The sequence below is a fragment of the Physeter macrocephalus genome, chromosome 2 (genome assembly GCF_002837175.3).
Source record: "Physeter macrocephalus isolate SW-GA chromosome 2, ASM283717v5, whole genome shotgun sequence".
NCBI lineage: Eukaryota > Metazoa > Chordata > Mammalia > Artiodactyla > Physeteridae > Physeter > Physeter macrocephalus.
In genome coordinates, this window is record NC_041215.1 from 103,719,772 (window position 1) to 103,739,782 (window position 20,011).

The 20,011-nt window shown below is 36.1% G+C and overlaps 2 protein-coding genes across 3 annotated transcripts in view; one reads left to right on the plus strand and one right to left on the minus strand.

The window, feature by feature from the left end:
• TYW5 (tRNA-yW synthesizing protein 5) overlaps positions 1–15,446 on the minus strand; it is a 19,040-nt gene extending 3,594 nt beyond the window's left edge. Inside the window, exons 1-7 of one of the 2 annotated variants that reach the window (XM_007126115.4) lie at positions 15,284–15,446; positions 10,587–10,741; positions 6,211–6,280; positions 3,776–3,820; positions 3,011–3,148; positions 1,480–1,567; positions 959–1,075 (exon numbers count right to left, since the gene is read on the minus strand). In XM_007126115.4, coding sequence (XP_007126177.1) covers positions 959–1,075; positions 1,480–1,567; positions 3,011–3,148; positions 3,776–3,820; positions 6,211–6,280; positions 10,587–10,741; positions 15,284–15,361 — 691 coding nt within the window. In that variant the 5' untranslated portion in view covers positions 15,362–15,446. The remainder of the gene's footprint in view (positions 1–958; positions 1,076–1,479; positions 1,568–3,010; positions 3,149–3,775; positions 3,821–6,210; positions 6,281–10,586; positions 10,742–15,283) is intronic. The other variant, XM_007126116.4, reaches the window with a different exon arrangement.
• Positions 15,447–15,586: 140 nt separating this feature from the next.
• The window catches only part of MAIP1 (matrix AAA peptidase interacting protein 1), a 9,115-nt gene continuing 4,690 nt past the window's right edge, over positions 15,587–20,011 (plus strand). Inside the window, exons 1-2 of the mRNA XM_007126113.4 lie at positions 15,587–16,124; positions 19,739–19,810. Coding sequence (XP_007126175.1) covers positions 15,675–16,124; positions 19,739–19,810 — 522 coding nt within the window. The 5' untranslated portion in view covers positions 15,587–15,674. The remainder of the gene's footprint in view (positions 16,125–19,738; positions 19,811–20,011) is intronic.

A 20,011-nucleotide genomic window follows, 5' to 3' on the forward strand; every position in this document is an offset into this window, starting at 1 on the left:
TGATTCACTTTGTTATACAGCAGAAACTAACACACCATTGTAAAGCAATTATACTCCAATAAAGATGTTAAAAAAAAAATGTGCTGGTTGTTTTCAGTGAAGATTAAGAAGTCAAGGTATCAAATTTTTATACACAATTATGTGAAGGACATTTTATCAGGACAATACAAAGATTAACAAAACATGGTTCCTTGTCCTCAAAGAATTTATAATCTAGTCCCAAATGAGATCATCATATTATTATTAATACTTTTTAACTTAATTTTATTATCACTGAAAAGTTATTATTATAAACATATTAACTTAGATATGGAAAATAAAACTATATAAATAGAATTTATTAATGCATCCCTTTAATCTTAATTATGATTTTATAATCTTCAGGTATTCAGTTTTACATAATAATTACAGATGTTAATTATATCACTGGTTACTAACAATAACTAATGCCTATTTACTGTTCAAAAAAATTAAGTGACACTAATTCAGACTAGAAAAATAATGCACACAAAAGATATCATAGGTATTAAGACTGTAACATTTTGATATTTAATAAAATCTCTAATCTCTCTTGGCTTTGAAATATATTTACTATTTCTTGGTAAATACTTAAGTGACAGTTCTAAAACATGTTAATATTTTAGAAACAAAATGATTTTAAAAGTACAATGAGGTATAATCTTCTCCCAGATATAAAGTATCTTGTTTAATATCCTTTAATAAAAGAACTTAGAGTATAATAATATTATATTTATAGGTTGCCTTTGAAAACAAGATTGTTAATATTGTAAGAATTTGTCTAAGCATACTTTAAACACACAAACATCTGTGTATAAAAATCATCTTGTATATGACAGGATACATCTAACAAATTTTTTTACTAAAATAATCATATAATGGATGGATGACACAGTACAAATATTATAAACAGCAAATTACTGAAGTCTAGAAATCTTACCAGGAATGAATAATACATCTCCAGCTTTAAGGGAACATTCATACCGTCTAGCCTTGGTAAACAGTGGATATTTAGCTAAGTCTGGGTTATCTACATTCAGTACTTCTGATTTAGTACCTGAAAAGTTCCAAAAAAGGATAATATAGATTGAGCAGTTAGCATTTTTTTTAAAAAGTAACCACAAATATAAATTTGAAAATTAATTTTTTTCCTGTACAACTACTTTTGTGTACTCACAATGTGAGAATGATTACTATTCTCCTGAAACCTAAGACAATTTTCAATAAACCATCCTTTATTTATAACCATTGACTTCCATGTAATATAATTAAGATAATCTGAAAATCTCATTCTTCATATTGCCTATCATCACATGTATACACGTACACAACGGAGAATACAATACATCATAATTAGGAAGAAGCCCTACAAAGTTTTTCTATGAGAATGAAGAGATTAAAAAAAAAAACTAACTGAATAAATAAAACTTAAGAAATTTAAACTTAAAAAAAAAAAAGTACCTGATAAATATAAATATTGGGCATCTCGAGGACTGAATAGTACAACACGCTTTTTTCCTGTCACTTGTATTAAGAAGTTATCCATTACCTGAAGACGAATAAAAACTTATGAATAAGCAGTATCTAAAATTCAAATACACAGAACCAATGGTATTCCAAACAGTTAACCGTAAATCCTATCCTTTAATAAAGCTTGACTCACATTACCTAAATCTTATAGTAATATTCTAATCTAACAAGGAAAACAGTTGTGTTACACAACTGTGTCATTATATCTCCAACACTATCTTAAAATGGGAAGGACTGGCAAGCTATTAGGAAATCTGAAGTCAGAAAACTATTTGCCTTTGCCCCACCATTCTGACAGCAAGTATAGTTACACCTATTTGAGGCTCCCCTTGGTAAGTATCTATTTTACTTATCTGTCAAGGAATGCTATAAGGCCAAAATTAGACAACAGGTTGAAAGCACTTAGGAAAATCAGGTGTTGGGAAAATACATGGTACTACTGCAACTACTGCTAAACTCTTTTACTATATGGCCAACCATAATTTGGTTATAGGTATGTATCTTGATTTCCAAATTATTTCTATAGGACTATAACTTGGCAAATTTTCTTGATGAACCTATTAATAATGGAGCAATCCTGACTTTTCCCATGTTTGTAAGGGTACACTACATTAGTACAAATTTTGAAAAATGTTAAAAGGCAGAGCTACATAATTCTCAGCTAAGGAATTAAAATATATACTAAGCAAGATATATTCATGATTATTTATTGAGTACATATCACTTCTACCTAAGCATTTCTCCTTTTACCACTAACCCTTTAGGGGTTAGTGGTAAAGCAATTAGGTATTGCTTTAAGCTTTCTAAATTTCTCCACCCAACACCAAACCAAACACAAAACTAGATTTTTAATATTTTTAGATACTTATATACATATGTTTAAGCAAATAAAATTGTAACACCATAGAATAAATGATCAAGATCAATACTCTACACATCTTGCTGCTCAATAAATACAGTAGACACTTGACATTCTCAAGGGATAATATAGCCTAAGACCTTCAGCTGTCCCCAAACTCTTATAATTGGAAATGGCTCTCCACAAACTTCTGCCTTTCTCCTCAACAATGGTTTCATCTAGTCATGTATCACTTCAACATCCTCATACTACAACCTTAACATTTTTCCCACTTTCGCAGCTTTCCCCCTCATCTGGTGTCCACTTTTCACATGTAAAAAAAAAACACTTCAAAAAACTAAGTATATATATATATAATGAGGAACCAAGAATAAGACCACAGAGAAATGCAAATATAAGAAACTAACTAGGCTTTGGAATTAACTAAAATAATTCACTCCCATACCACTGCCTTGCAGAGCACCTGTTTTCAAACCTCATGCTTCAGCAAATTACATGTCAAAGATCTTTGGGGTAACCTCCAGAAAGTTGAAACTGTGAATGTTAAGTCCATAAATTCTAAAGAGCTACTGTAGTTTTAGATTTCTCATTTATGTAGCATACATCATAGTGGGTCCAAAGTTGTAACCCTGGTGAGCTAATTCGAAAAACACTGGAAAAGAACTGCTCTTCTTTGAAGAATTTTGGAAACTTAATATCTCCTTCCAATAAAGGAAACTGCTTTCTGATATCTGCAACATCCTGCATTGAGAGAAACATAATGAGAATTTTAATAATACACACAATATTGGCATAATGCTTATTTTATCTAAGGCTGCCATCAGAGCCCATGATAATAAAGAGGAATGGGGCAAAACTCTGCTCACTGCTTCAAAATACTAGGATGTGACCATAGCCAACGCATGATCTTTCAACTGAAGGAATGACAGACTATGTACCAAGACATTCAACAATGTCACTATTGTTAAGCTTAATATGCTTCACTAACAGAAAAGTTCTTCCTACTTTAAGCAAGAATCATACAATTGCCATCTACTCTAATATTTAAGTTTAGGAGTCATCAACTTGAATGTTATCAATTACATAAAACCTGTGGGTACTACTAAGGGAGAAGAATAAAAGAAGGTAAAGAAATAATAGTGCCATAAAGAGAAAAAATAGAATCTGACTTGATCATTTTAGGGACCACTCCTTAACACTGTGTCCATATAAATTTGATTCTGAATACATATGTATGAACTATCCAGGATTTTTATAATTATTTTAGATTATATTTTATTAGCTGAATGGTCATCTGTAAAATATACAGTAGAACAGATTTCTTAATTGTGGAGAGATTAGACAACTTGTTACATTCAGAATTCTTACCTTTCTAGGGTCTTCTCCAAGTGATCGTAGGTAGTACTTCTCATCCTTAAACATCCCAAAGAAAAACAACATCAATATGCACTTAAAAATATTAGAAAGTAAAGATGGAAGGAAATGAATCTGAAAAGCTAACCCTCTTAAGCCAATTTTGAAAAAGTTCCATTTTCTTACCCTTTCTACTAATGCTCTCTGGTGGCTGTATGAAGAAATGTCTCTATATGCCGCTTGTAATAACGACAGGATCCACAAAACATTAAGTAAATACTAAAGGCGACACACACATACCACATCTAAAGCCACAATGCTTAATTTAGACTTTACACTCCAAATTATTTACAATCTTAACAGTGTCTTAAGATTTAAAAGAACTCCCATTTGTATAGCACATATGATCTCAGAGCATTGCTAAGGGCCAATGACAAACTAATATAATATAAATGTAGAATAGAAGATAAATAAAATACTTTATACTTTTAAAAATAATTTTTTAAAAATCTGAAACATTGCATTTTATAAAGCTAAGTTTATCGCTAATCATATAATTCTCAACCCAAATCCTTAAGAGTCAGCTCATGTACGAATTAGAAATATGTCATTTCATAGTAATAAGTTTAAGTTGATGCTTTAAAAAATTGTCAATTATAACTTCACTGAGTAGCTCTAATAGGGAACTATTTGAATTATGAAGCACTGTACTGCCTGCATTTCCTGTAATAATTAGAGAACTGAGATATATCAGGTCAAGCACAGGGGCAACCCAACTCAAGAATTCTGCCTCTTTTATACTTACATTGACCATTATAACACAAACTTCAAAATATATCTTATTTACCCTAACAATATATTATACATCTCTGTTCATAAATTTTACTAAACTCCTAGGTTCACTGTTTTTAAAATTTTAACTAGTACCATATCAGATAAGTTCCATAAATTTATTATTGGCTAAATAGATTTCCAAGTATGTTCTTTAAAATTCTAAGAGTTTCTACCAGTTCTAGTGTTTCAGGATTTAAAAGGTAAATTCATGTGGCAGGTACAGAGATGCACCGCAGACCCCCTTCAAGAAAGGATTCATAACTTACTTGCAAGGAGTGTGATTAAGTTACAGCTGCCAGCTGTTAACTCCTGCAGCTCCACCTCACCCTTTGAACTAAAGGTCATGCTCTTCGTGGGGTAGCCCCAGCCAAGGACTAAGCAAGATGGTAAAAGGCCTAAACATTGCTACCCAATGTTTAGAGGTCGTCTTCGCTCAGGAGTTCCACACCGAGCTGGCAGAGACTGTCAGCTCTGTATCACCGTCTGATGGCACCCTCTACCCAATCCTCTCCTTTCCTTTCACAGGTATTACTTCCCAATAAATCTTTTGCAGTCCTAATTCCATCTCAGCATATGCTTCCTAGAGAACTGAACTAATAGTCCATATTCAGCTTACTTACACACTCACCCTAATTTTTAGACTTTAATCCCTTTATCTTGTCTCTGTTTCTTACGTCACTTGACATTTCATGGCTATTTACATCTGTGCCACTCATTACCCTTGGACAGGAAAGGACTGCTACCAAAGGACAACTGAAGATGTATGTTAAAGCATGGCTGTAAAGTTAAAAAACATTTTTCAGGTACAGCTAATGAATTCAGTTTTAGTAGATATTCTAGTCATACTATAGAATACAGATTTCTGTAGTTTGTAGGGATACTGGTGGATCTAGTGTAAACATCACCCGATGAGAGAACTGTGAAAACACAACACTTTTTACCACCAAACTGACCAGCAGCCCAGCTGGCTCAGATGCAGACAATAGCTTTCTTCAAAGCTTAAAAAGCAGTTTATTTTTCAAATGTGCTTTTGAGATAACAGAGTAAATTTTTTTTAATGTATTTATAAAAGCCTCAATGCCTTATCTCAAGACATTTAAATTGAATTATTTAAAGCTGGATTATAATGTAAATACGTAGAATTCTTCTGCATTTAATCCTGAACAAATATTAAATACACACAATAGAAATGACATTGATAATAACAGTAATAAAATATAGAAATAGTCTAAATAGTAAGATATGAAAATAAAGTTCTCCATTAGCATTTGAACTTGGCATATCAGACCAAAGCATTTTCAGAGGAAGTAATATTAATAGCTAACATTTAGTGAGTGGTTCCTACGTGTCAGGCACTGTGCTAAGTACTGTATAGATTTTATTTAGTTAACTGTCACAAAAACCTTATGAAATAGGTACCGTTATTATTCCTATTTCATAGATAAGAACACTGAGGCACAGAAAGATAATTTGGACAAGGTTTGAGACCTAATAAATAACACAGCTAGGATATATGGAAGGCTATAGTTCTTACATATCTAATATTCTTTTATAAGAAAATAATTTAGTATTTACATATTAATGCTTTCTTAAGAAAATGTGTTAAAAGCAATTACCTCTGAAATAAAGAATTCCTTATGCTTTTCTTCAGCTGCCCTCTGAACCAGCTTGCCAAAAGGTAAAGTTCTGAAATAAACACAAAAGAATCCTTGGACTTAGTAACAATAAATCATCTAGTAATACTCGTCACTATATATATATATATATATGTGTGTGTATGTATATATATATATATATATATATATATATATATATACACACACTGCTTGTTGGAGTTTGATCTATCTTGTTTTACAATATCCATAATTTTTATTATAACCTATTATGTGGAATTCTAAATTTTCAAAATTCATTTAGCATTGAGCTTATTTGACCTAGGTTGTCTGAAATTTTGATTTCAAATAGATCTACAGTACAGATGGATCCTTCTCATATCAATATACTCCTATTACAAGTTGCTGTTAAGAAAAGTGTTTCCGGTTCTATGGTATATATGGTATCTTTGGAAATACACCAACTTTCAAGCTTTTATTGCTACTAATTTTCAAGTGTCCTGGCAAAACAAGTCTTGTGATGAATGGGGCAAGCTATCAATACCAATGCTACTTCGGAAGAGACAACAAGCAAACAGTCCAATGAAGACAAAGCCCCTCTGCTTCTCACCAACCTACCTGCCTTCTGGCACTAGCACACAAAACTGCTCTCATCCTCCTGTACCACGCTCTATCGTTTCAGGCTTCTGAGGAATAGCTCAGGAATTCCAGTGAAGTGACCAAATTTTATTCTTCTTAAATATTTCTGCCCAAATGCCTGTCTCCTTCCATCCTGGTGAACAGGGCTGAACACTGCAGAAGCAAAGTTTGTTTCCTTTACCTCACGCTCTTGAGCCTGAAGGGCTATCTTTTCTCTGCGTCACATCCTATCCATTCAATCTTCTAGAATCAAATGTACTGCCCCCTATCTGCAGATGATACCTTATCAGGAACATCGAGACAATGACTTCAAAAGCATCTGGGTCACTGTACTCCATCCTCCACACCTCTGATTAAGAGTTGTAATCTTTCACTCTTATTACCAAATATCTTTCCACTTGATATCTGTACTGGGGAGGTAAGATTTCCTTGTAAGAAGATGACCTTGCAATGTTTTCCTAGAAACACACTGGGTTAAGATAAATGTAGAATGTCAGCTGTTAGAACAGGTAACATTATTTATTGTAAAAAATGACCCTTTGGGAATCCCCTGGCGGCCCAGTGGTTAGGACTCCACACTTCCCCTGCAGGGGACACAGGTTCAATCCCTAATCAGGGAACTAAGATCTGGCATGCTGTGCAGCACAGCCAAAAAAAATAAAAATAAAAAGACCCTTTATTTATTATGTCTAGACTAGAAGGATGGTGAGTGGACTATAACCACTTGTTAGGAAGCAGAGGACTTGGCTTCTCTGTGTGCAGTGTAACTCGGTAACTGAGTATGTTCCTTGGAGGAAGTGAGAAGCCAAGGTCATGAGCCATTTCATGCTGCTGGCTAGTGGCTTAACTAAGCTAGGGTGTCTCTGCATCCACCTCTAGTCAGTCTTGTTCCCTTACAAGTAAGCTGTCACTTGGTGAGCCAAAAAATGGCTTCTGGATTGGTATAAGGACTCCCACTGATTCTATCCTGCTGGAATACTGTTTCCTGCCTTGTATCCTTTTGCAAAGGTAAGTGGGTCTAATGCCAGATTATGGACTAGCAGGTGTCAATCAGAATTTGAGGACACACTGCTGATAATTATGTAGAGTGAGCACTCCAAGAGAGAAGAAAGGAGTCTGTCATCTACTCAGACCAATCTCCTACTATAGCTTTGGCTAATAATATCAACAAATTTATTTGTTCAATGTTTTCCATCTCTGACCTCACTATACACTCTTCATTCCTACCAAAGCATCTTTGAAGAGTTTGGGAACAATGTGGAAGCCTCTCTGGGCCAAAACTACCTCTGAAATTGGTGCAGTTGCTAAGGCTTAGCTTTTTTACTAGAGAGAACCCAAGAACTTTACAAGAAGAGGCCAGATAGAGTAGCTCAGTCCTGAGAAACAGAACTCAGGTGCCCCCAGCAACCTTCTCCTTTAGGTCGTAGTACCTGTCAGAGCTTCTATAGAAACTAATCTGAGAGAAGAGGAAATGACGTGTATGAATTGTTAAGTTCCTTGGCCTTAAGGTCTTATGTATCCTATGCATGTTTCAATAAGAAGGGCATCTGCTATAGAAGTTCCACTTGTCTGGACTGACGTACAGACCAGTAAGGGAGGTAGTATCAAAGAGGGGTTAGGATTATTAGGACATGGTGGAGTCAGGCAAATTTGGGTATAAGTCTTAGTTCCATCATTTAGAGCTATACAATCTTGAGTAAGTTATTTAACGTTTTTAAACTTCCATTTCCTCATCTGTATAATTATTTAAAAAATCTACCTCACAGAAGTTTAAATGAGTAACATAATCTAGGATGCACAGTACCTGACATATAGTAAGTGTTCAATAAAGGACAGATGGTGGGGTAAACAACAATGATAATGCAGCTGCATGCAGTAGTTACCAACATTTAGAAAAAGAAGAAAAAAAATCTTTACTGTTCTGCTCCCCATTTTGGAAAGGCTGCTTCGCAAAAATCAAGATCAGGAATGATGAAAGTATAACAAACAATGAGAGTAGGATGATGATAGGAGTCAGATGATGTGATAGGTAGAAGCAGTGAAGCAAAGCTTATATAAGATTCAGACTTAAAAAAAAAAAAAAATCTGTGGCCAGAAGAATACCAACAATATCCTTTCACTACACAAGGCTCTTCTTTTTTATAGTATACTGACTCTGGAAGAACAGTTAGAGCTACCAAGAGGAGAGAAGTAAAAGCTAAGACTTGGAAACATATTTATCTTCAAATGTTTAAAAAGCAGAAATGCAACCTTAAACTGAACTGATAATAATTATATATGTTCATAGGTTTTCTTACTTTCTAGTCTCTGTCTTTTGTCTAGATGCCTCCCTTCTTTCCTACTCTCTGATAACTGACAAAAATGACTAAATCTATTTTCCTTCTTACTCTAAGAAACTAATCTTGCAACTCCTTAGTAGCTGTAGTGAAAGGCTTAGAGGAAGCTGGAATAGGAACTATTACATAATATATGTGCTTCAAAAACATGTTTTGAAAAGTTTATAGGACATGACATAAAATCAAGGCAACCCAAGATGAAGTTTCAATACCCATTTGTTACAGCATTGGGCTCCCTGGAAAATAAACATCGTTAACTGCAGGCTGAAAAATGCTCATCATTCCAGCACTTTCTTGATTTAATAAAAAATGAAAAGTTCTTACACTCGGAAAAATTTATGGTAATTAAATTCAATCCATGGCCTATTAAAAACCAAAACTGTAATGGCAAATATTCAAAGGATCAAAAACCGAGAAATGCTTTGGCAAGCTGCTATATGAACTTGGGAAACTCTACTGAGAAAAGAATGGCCCTGGACATTAGAAGCTCTGTTTAACTCATCTTTAAACTCTGGAAGGAACAGTGAAAGCCACCTTTCTTTAAAAATCAGTCTTTTGTGAACAACATGGTTTTTCAATAGACTGAATTTGCTGGGAACTGCACGTGCTCAGAATTTGAAAGTTGTTTGTTTTTAAATTTAACATTTTTAGTGAAACTCAAGGGAATAAATTCATGGGAATAAATAGCATATTAAATCTCTAAGACTGTAGCATTTTAAAGTTTTCAAGTTTAGATATTCTGCATTTAACTATCTTTTACTTTTAAGACATTCCAAAGCATAAAACGACAACCATGAGGGACATTTAAAGTATTTAAGATTATTTGGACAAAAAAGAAAATTAAGCCTGATTTATCCAAGTTGATAAAAGATTATACCAAACGTAGCAACCACTTGTCTTATATTTCTGGAGAGGGCAGAAAAAGAAAACATGAGCTTATACTTAGCTAAAAACAATCTGGAATTTAAAAATCTTCCCAAAATAGGGCATTTAAAAATCAAAATAGGTTATAAAGGAAAACTTTAGAATTTATTACTCTAGATAACAATTACTAATGTGGGAGGATCAACTAATTAATGAAGCATTGAATGAATACAGTACACCGAGCTTTAGATGTAATCTAACTTTAGTTACAGAAATTCTGCTCTTTCCATGACTCCAGAAGGTATTGGGTATACACCATATTTTTAAAATGGTCTTTGGAAATGTCTTTGTATAATTATGTAAGCTCAGAATTCTTGTCTTTTAAAAGCCATTCTTTAAAAATTAGTAAGCTACTCCACAATTATATCAAACTAGCCAAAAAAGAAAATGCCATATGGTCTTTGTATAATAATGCAAAAGTATTTTAAAGGCTTAAAAAAAGTTATGTGTATCCCCAGAGTAAACCTCAGAAGAAGATACCTATACACAAAGTTCTTACTAATGAAGTCCATCTGGGCAACTGCAGCAACATGAATCTTCACCTCTTTCCTCCCTCCAATTTGGCTTAGGTAATCCACCGTCCATTTGCTTGTACATGTCCCCAAATCAATTCCTTCCAACACTAGAGGTTTTCTCTGTGTGGAAAAAATCAACCAAAAATTAGGGAAAACCAACAATGTATCAGGAGCTGTATTTGGTAATAAAGGGATAAAAACAAATAAGAAATGATTCTTTATCCCAAGATGCTCAAAATCAAACCTTCTGACAATTCATGCTGTAACTAAAACAGGAAGAGGACCCATGTAATACAGTTAGAACAAAATTTTAACATTAGGAAAACAAAACCAAACAAAACAGAAGTGCCACCTTAAGCTCAGAAACGAGAAATCTGAGTATTATTTAAAGCATTCTCTAGAGTGTTATTTATGAAAAAAAATAAGACTGATTAAAATTTGTGCTTTATACTCGAATACTGTTTGCAACTTTTTATTTTGATACCATTCTAAACTTACGGAAAACTTGTAAGAACATTACAAAGATCTCCCATATACCATTTACTCTGAGTCACTAGTTGTTAATTTAACATTTTGCTCCACTTACTTTACCATTTGCTCTCACTCTTGTTATATGTGTACAGAGAGAAACATATTAAAGGTAATTTAATTTTTTCTAAACTAGTTCAGTGTAAGTTGCTGACATGCTCCTTTATCTCTAAAACTTGAGTATATTTTCTAAGAACAAAGACATTCTTTCATATAACAGAATAATTATCAAAATTATATTTAACACTGATATAATACTTTAATCCAGTCTGTATCCAAATTTTGCTAATTGTCCTTATAATATCCTCTATATTTTTTTCCCTATTTCTGAGATGCCACATTGTATTTAATTACTTTATCTCTCTTACTCTGGAACAGTTCCTCAGACTCTCTTCTATGACCTTGACATTTGAGTACAGGCTACTTATTTTGTAGAATGCCCTTCAACTTGGGTTTATCCGATGTTTCTTCATGATTAGATTCAGGTTACTCATTTCTGGGAAGAATGTACCACAAAAGCAATGCTGTGTCTTTCTCAGTGCAATACATCAGGTAGCACATGATATCGTCCCTATGATTTATGATGTTAATTTTGATCAACTGGTAATTCCTGCCTCAATCAAGTATTGCTACGATGAGTGTAAAAATCGTGATTAAAAAAAAAACTCCAACACTTTCTACATGTACTAGTTGGTATTATAATGTAAAAATCAGCTCTAACTTCTCCATTCACTTATTTTATTCACTGAGTTATATTCTACTGATATAATTTTGATGCTCAAGTTATCCCAGATTTGGTCAGCAGGAGTCCCTTCGAGCTGCCTCTTGTGACGTTTTACCTGAGTACTTCTTACTTTATGGAAAAATAACACAATCCACTATCCTTTTACATCTCTGTCCCAGCCCTCTAGTCATTTCTTCAAGCAGCTCTGGTTTCTTCTAGTGGGGAATGCTGTTTAGAAACCATGATCTGGGTGCTGAATGTGTTTATGACTATTGGTGTGTCATTACTTCTAGGCCTTCTCAGTGGACAGAGCTAGGAAACACATGAAGGTGTGTATATACTCACTCTCTCCTCCCCAAATATATATATACACACACATATTCTGCACATGCATATAGTTATATCTATTTATCTATTTATCTTTCTCTCTCAATATGTACTATACACACAGACAATTAATGAATGTATAATGAACCATGATACCTCCAATACAATACTTAATTCTGATTTATACCACAAGATTTATTCTAACATTCATTGTTTATATATTTGTAAACTCCCTTCTCTTAGTGGGGAAACCTGGTTCCTATCATCCTCAATGTTTAATCAATTGTACAATCCCAGAATTCACAATAAGTGCTTTTGCAATTGCTAAGTTATACCACTGTAAAAAAAAGTCTACAAACTAGAATTCAGTATTGTTTACTGTTCTTTTTGGTTTTAGACTGATATATAATCAAAGTACTGTGTTCAAAAGTGACTTAGGTTACTTCTCCTCCTCTCCCTTACTTAGGTTCACTTGTTAATTTTATATTCTATATTAGAGTTTGGTTGGTTTTTTTTGAACCATTCCTCATCCTTGTTAATTTTATTATTATTATTACGGTAGAATATAAAACAGTAACGTGATCTCCATAGTCAAAATTATACAAAAAAGGTCACCGCATCTATAATCACCCACCTCGTAATCACTCATCCCCTATAGATAAACAGTCTCATTAATGTCTGGCTTATCATCCCTGTATTTCTTTTATGCATAGTGACCAAAAATATATATACTTTCTTATTTCCCCTTCTTTTTTATACAAAAAGTGTCTTATTATGTATTGTTTTTGTAATTTGCTTTTTTAAAAAAATTTAAAAATATATCCTGGAAATCACTACTATCAGTTCAGATTATTTCCCTCATTCTTTTTTACAGCTTAGTACACCTTAGTGTAAATGGACAATTTAATCAGTCTCCTATGCATAGGTTTTTAGGTTATTTGTAATAATTCGCAAGCATAATAAACACTAGAAATTTTCATACTGTTGGAAATGTATCCCCAGAGTAAATTCCGAAAGAGGAATTGCTATATCATAAAGTAAACACATGAATAGTTTTGTTAGATATGCCAAATTCCCCTCCATGAGGGTTGTACTACTTGGCATAAAACGTGAGAGTACCAGTTTCTTCACAGACCCACAAAGAATATTATTATTAAAGCCTTTTGATTTTTGCCAATATTATAGATAAATGGTATCTCAGTTTAATTTCTCTTATGAATAAAACTGAACATCTTTTCACGTGTTTAGATGCCGTTTTTATCTTTTTGTCAACTGTTCATTTTTTAATCAGATTTTTGCCCTCCCCCCATTAATTTTTAAAAGTTCTTTACATACATGGGCTTTTACTGCCCTTTAATGAAATATATGTTGCAAATATTTTTCTCCCAGTTTGTATTTTATGTACAATTTTAATCATTTATCACACCTGAGTCATAGTTAGAAAGCCCTTCCATAGACCTAGATTGCAAAGAAATTTACCCATGTTTTCCTCTAGTACTTAATGTAGTTTCTTTTTTTTAATTTAGATCTCTGATCCATTTGGAGATCACTCTTGTGTACGGTGTCAGATATAAATCTAATTTTATCGTTTTCTAAATGACTGTGACCATCCACTTGTCCAAGCACCATTTATTTAAAAGTTCATCTTTGCCCCAGTGATTTTTAAAATGTCATGTTCATCACATGCTAAATTTCCATATACATATAAATATCTCCAGAGCCTGGATAAATACTTGTGTGTGTGTGTACACACATCTATCTTCATCCAGACTTTCTATTTTATTCCTCTGGTCTGTCTATTCATGCACCCGTACCACACTATTAAATATTAAAACATGTTTAAAAATCTGATAAGACTATACCCCCTCACAGCTTTTCTTTAGTGTTTTCAGGTAAAAATGTCTTGTTTTGCAATTTAGTTATTAATTTCTAGTTTTATTACATTGTGACCAGAGTGTTGTTTGTAATTTTCCACTTTATGAAGCTTAGTGATGCTTTGTGACATATTGTATGTCTTTTCTGGGAAGCCTAAATTACAAAACACTTTTTGCTATTCATCTTCCAAAGCATTTCCACATACATACATCATTTGGTCTTCATAATACTGTCCTGAAGGCATCTTATACTAACGTGTCTTGCGGTGGGGTAGGGAGGACAACAACCTATCTAGCACTAGTCTCCCAAATAAATTAAGGCTTGAATCCTCCCTATAGGTTGCTAACTCCTAAAAGAAAAAACTTCATCCCTGACTTTTGTAATACTCAGGACTGTAGCTCAATGACCACCTTACAGGTGTAAACATCAACTAAAATTGCCGGGGGGGCGGGGGTTCTTTATCATGAGCAGGCTAACTGTAAACCTGTGGGTTATTTTTTTTTTCTGTAAATATCTGCTGGCCTCTTTATTCTTAGTTTTTTGAAGCCTGGATTCCCTTGCAAAGCACGGCAAGTAAAAACACTTTTTTTTCCCCATTAGTATTTTTCTCTGAGAACTAAGGTTCGAATTATACGTATAAGAGAATCGAACGTCTGAACTAGAACCCATGTTAGTTAGAATCCAAGACCAGTGGAAGTTTGTCGGGGGATTCCCATTGCTTCCCCTTTTGGCTCAGTGCAGTGAAAAACTTCTTCAGATCCAGTAACTCGCGTAGACTGACAGGCGCCGTTCAATCCACTGGCTGGGGTTGGGGGCGAAACCTCCTCTAGATTTTAGGAAACCCGATGGAAGACCGGGGCGGCGGGGGGGAAAACCCTCCCTGGGTTGCCATGGTAACGGTAGTCCGTAATCAGACTCCCGCAAGGCCGCTAAGCAGCTAGCAGGGCTTCTTAGGCAAAATATTTCTCGTAGCCAGCGCTCTGCCGTCAACCTGCTCCCCAGAAACGTGGAACGGAAAACTTAACAGATGAGCCGGTCAACATCCCCCATGTGCCCTCTCCCTTGGCCGCCGGGCCAACCAGCCACCTTCAGCCGACAGCCACCTCCTCCCACACCCTGGATCGCAAGAAACCAATTCGGAGCCGCTGGGGCGCTACGGACTGGTATCCACCGGCTTCCCACGGTTCTGCCCCGCAAGAGGGCCTCACCTGCGGATAGAGGTGCTCCATGAACTGCTCCTGCGAAACGCCCTCGAGCCGGGGTACCGGGAAGCACTGCCCGGCCATGGTTGCTCACGCCCGTCCTCTTTCAAGTACTGGGAACCTCGGCCCTAACACGTTCCAACCGCGCGGACCGCCCGGAAACAGGTCCGGGAGAGAAAAGGTCCACAAGGCCGGCTGAGTCGCGAGAGCGGCGGGTTCCGAGCGCGGGGCTGAGGGCCGACGGGCATGTGTTGGAGAGCAGGGAAGTGGCGAACTCACCAGAGGTGCAGTAACAGGCCAGCTTGACTCTCCACTCTCTTTCTCCGAGCCCCGCCGAGGTGGTTTCCCGCCGACTTTGTTTCCATACTGCACAGGCAAGGGGTGAAAGGTCACAAAAATGGCGCTGGCCGTCAGTCTTTTACCCCGCTTGCTGCTTTCTCGGCCTCTGCCGGGCTCGGCCGCCCGACTCTGGACTCCCGGTTCGGCCGACGTGTGGCCGCCGTTGGCTGGACTTTGCTGCTTCTGCCGCCGCCGCCTCGGCTCGGGAGCGGCCCCATTTCCTCGAGTCTCTTGGGCCTCCGCGGCCTTGGCGCTGCCTGCTCGGGCTCCTCAGCGTCCCCTGCTCAGCCCTCTGGGACTCCCCGCAACCCTTCCCGCTTTCCCTTCCTGCCCTCGGCGAACCTACAGCACAGAGGAGCAGCCCCAGCAGCGCCAGAAAACCAAGATGATCATCCTGGGGTTCTCCAATCCCATCAGCTGGATTCGGACTCGAATTTACTCCTTCCTTATCTGGGCCTATTTCGACCAAGAGTTCAGCATCGCAGAATTCTCAGAAGGAGCGAAGCAGGTTTGTTTATTTCTCTACAGATAATCTCTCCGCCTCTCATGCATTCAACTATTAGACACGCAAAAGTGTTTAGCGGTGAGGTTTCCACTGGGTCTCAAATGATAACATGTGGGTAGTGACCCAGACACAGAGCCCTCTGGCCACTTCTTGATTTAAAGTAAGCTTCTGCTTCTGTTGCAAGGTCGCCGAGAAATAGGGTTTCGATGGAGACGCCAAGGTGAAGTCCCTTAATTACTTTTTCTACTCTCTACAGGTTTTGAGTCAGAAATGGATTCAAAGCCTGTTTCTGCCACTTAAAAGCTACATGGCTTTATTTTTTCTGAACGTGATTTTCTGCAGAATGAAAAAGACAATATTGATAGTGTGCTGGTATTGATATATTTAATCCTAGCTTTTTTTCAGATTATTTCTATAAACACAGCCATTGCTATTTATTTATGTGACCTGTCAGTTATAAATTAAATGTTTCAACTTTATAATCAATGTCAATATTAACTCCTGCTTTTGCTTCCCCGAGTCAACTCCTGACTGATTTATGTTTTTATAACAAAATTAAAAAGTAAAGAGCAAGCTTGATTAACAGCATTGTAAGGGCTAAACCTCTGCTCATGTCAGTTTTCAAAATCTTTTGTCCATGCAGAGGCAAATGGGCATGATGCTACTGTTCTCCACCACTCTGCTGATGACTTGAGCTTGTCTACCTCATGCTTATTTCTGTGTCAATAAGGAATGGAAGTCATCTCCCCACTATGGGCAGGATTCAAGCCTAAGTCCCTGTTTTCTCTGAACACAGAGGAGCATGGGACGCTTTTTAGTCACTCTTTGATCCTAAACGTCCTCCAGCTGTGAGCTATTTTAGCCCTCATCCTTGCTATTAAGTAGTATCTGCACCCCTTCATCAGCCAGTTTGTATACAGTCTTACCTCATCTAAGTCAATTTTTGTGCATTTAACCATTCTGATTTCCAAAAAGAATGTTGGGTCATCCATGGCAAATATTTAGTGATTCCATTAAACCAGCGGTTACTTTAACATACCTTTCAGATCAAGCAAACCAGTTTTTCAACACATACGACTTAAAAGGACATAGCTGAAAAACCTTCTTCCTACTAGATCTCTTAAGGCAACTATACCTTCCTTTGCATAGGTGTAATTCTAGGGCTTGGGAATAATCTGATGCAAAAACACTAGGTAGATTATCTACTCTCATGGGCTCAATTTGCCCTTTCTCCTTAGACTAACCTATCAATAAGATGTTATCTTGGGATGTGAATATCAAGTTATCAATTAGATCATGTTCTTTAAGATATTTCTTTTTTAATCATAGAACATAAAACAAAAAGGGACCTTCGTGCTCATTATTCTAGTCTAATTTCAGATGATAAAAATCAAGTTCAGATGATAAAAATCAAGTTCTAAAAAGGTGAAACATACTTGATTGGCTCAAGGATGCATAGCTAGCAAGTGCTGAGGTGCATTGTCCTGTAACCCACTCTATAAACAGTCTTGGTCCTCCAGAGTCACTAGAAGTTGAGATGGTTAAGTACAATCTAGGCAAGCTTTTTTTAAAAAAAATTTATTATTTAAAAAAAATTTTTTGAAGTATGTTGATGTACAATATTATATATTTTATATATATATGTAATACAGGTATACAATGTAGTGATTCACAATTTTTAAAGGTTACACTCCATTTATAGTTATTATAAAATATTGGCTATATTCCCTGTGTTATACGATATATCCTGTAGCTTATTTTATACCAATCTAGGCAAGCTTTTATTCATCATGTGAGCCAGAGGAATAGGTGGTCTGGTGATATACAATCCTTAAACAGCTTTATTAGCTTCACAAACCCTACTTTCCATTGATATGAACATATGACATGATACCTTCCCTATTACTGCCCTCAAACCACTAACCATGTACTGTCTGTTTTCCTGTATCTTGCTAGCATATTTTGGCCTTTTCTATGAAAAAGAGGGCTATTTTCTAGAAGCCTGTTTAGGTTAGGCAATCTTATATCCCCAAAGCCTTATCAGGGCAGCCTCCTAATGGTTCATTATTACCTTATAGGATAATTTGCACAGGTGTGATCTTCTTTGGCCACACAAACTAGAGTCTCATGGCTGGGTTTCAACATGATGGTTATGGTCTTTGTTTCTTCTTAACAAATTTTACCCATCTTCTGCACACAAAGGCTTACTAAAACATACAGTGTTTCTGAACCCTGAGAGCCTCTAAAGTGTTTGCAAGGGATCCTTGAATCCATTTGGAAGTGTGCTTTTCCTCAAAATTCAACTCCATTATTGCTAGGGCTGCCACAACAAAATACTTCAATCTGGGTTGCTTAAACCACAGAACTTTATTTTCTCACATTCTGGAGGTTAGAAGTCCAAGTACAGGGCGTTGGCACCTTGTTGGTTGGTTTCTTCTGAGGCCTCTTTCCTTTCCTTGTAGATGATTGCCTTCTTGCTGTGTCCTCACATGTTGTTGTTTTTTTCCCCCTCTGTGCATGTGTGCCCTAGTATCTCTGTGTGTATCCAGATTTCCTCTTGTAAGAGCACCAGTCAGATTGTATTAGGGCCCACCGTCATTTGACTTCATCACCTCTTTAAAGGTCCTGTCTCCAAATATAGTTACCTTCTGAGGTACTGGGAGTTAGGGCTTCAACGTATGAATTTGGGGGAACACAATTCGGCCCATAACAATTATGAGTATTGTCTGCCTGACACACCTGTGCATCCTCTTTCTCTTGCCAGTTCTTGAAATTTCACCTTAGATATTACTTCCTTTAGGAAGCCCTCTCTTTTCCTCGCAGATAGCTTAAATGCTCACCTGTATGCTCCCAAATCATCCTGTTCTTATTCCTGTCATAATTTTTGAACTTGTCAGTTTTCTTGGCTCCCTCCTCAAGTAGACTGTAAGCTTCTCAAAGACAGGTAGAGTCTTAATGCACAATTCCATTCCTCACTGCTAGGAATGTGGAGGATTGCAGTTGGGTCCCTCCCACTTTAAAATGGGATCTCGTAAAAAAAAAATAATAAAAAAATAAATAAATAAAATAGGATCTCGTACTTCAAAGTTGGGATCTACTGTATTAGATTGTGCAAACTCATTATCTTTTCTCCCGCTTTACCAAACCTGCCTTATCTATCTTAATGAGGTACAACTGCAACCCAGATCTCCAGACTCCCAGTACCGTCTAGGTTGTGCTGCTGTGTATTCATGATTAAGAGGAGGATCATATAACAGTCACAATTGTTGATTACTTCATCATTATTTTAAAAGGAAATATATAGGAGATTTTTTTGAGGACGTAGTATGTACACCACATGCAATCTTTTCCCAGGTCCTTGGAGCAGATACATAATTAGCAATCTGCTCACTTACTACTGTCCATGTGGGAAGGCCATATGAGAAAAGAAGAGTCAACCAACTTTGGAGGAGTTATGCCTAACTCCGATATCTAGTGTTTGACATTGTCTATTGCTTTTATCATAAAATAGTCTTTGTTATACTTAGCCATTCAAGTATGAGCGTTGTATGTTGTATGGTATTTCACATGATATCTTGAAGTAATAATCACTACCCTCCCCCCACTGTTTTTTTAAGGCTTTTGCTCATGTGTCCAAGCTGCTGTCACAGAGTAAGTTTGAGCTATTGGAAGAACTTGTGGCCAAAGAGGTAAAGTATACTTTTATTTTTCCTTTAAAAATAAATGTATTATTCTCTTGCAGTAGAATGATATATGTTGTTCTTATTTATGCTTTAAAATAGTATGCATGCTTACTTAACTTCTTGTCTCATATGTAAAATGGGATAGTAGTAGTATTGTTGGGAAATTATGTGAGATAGTATATGTAATGTAGAGCACTTAGAGTGGTA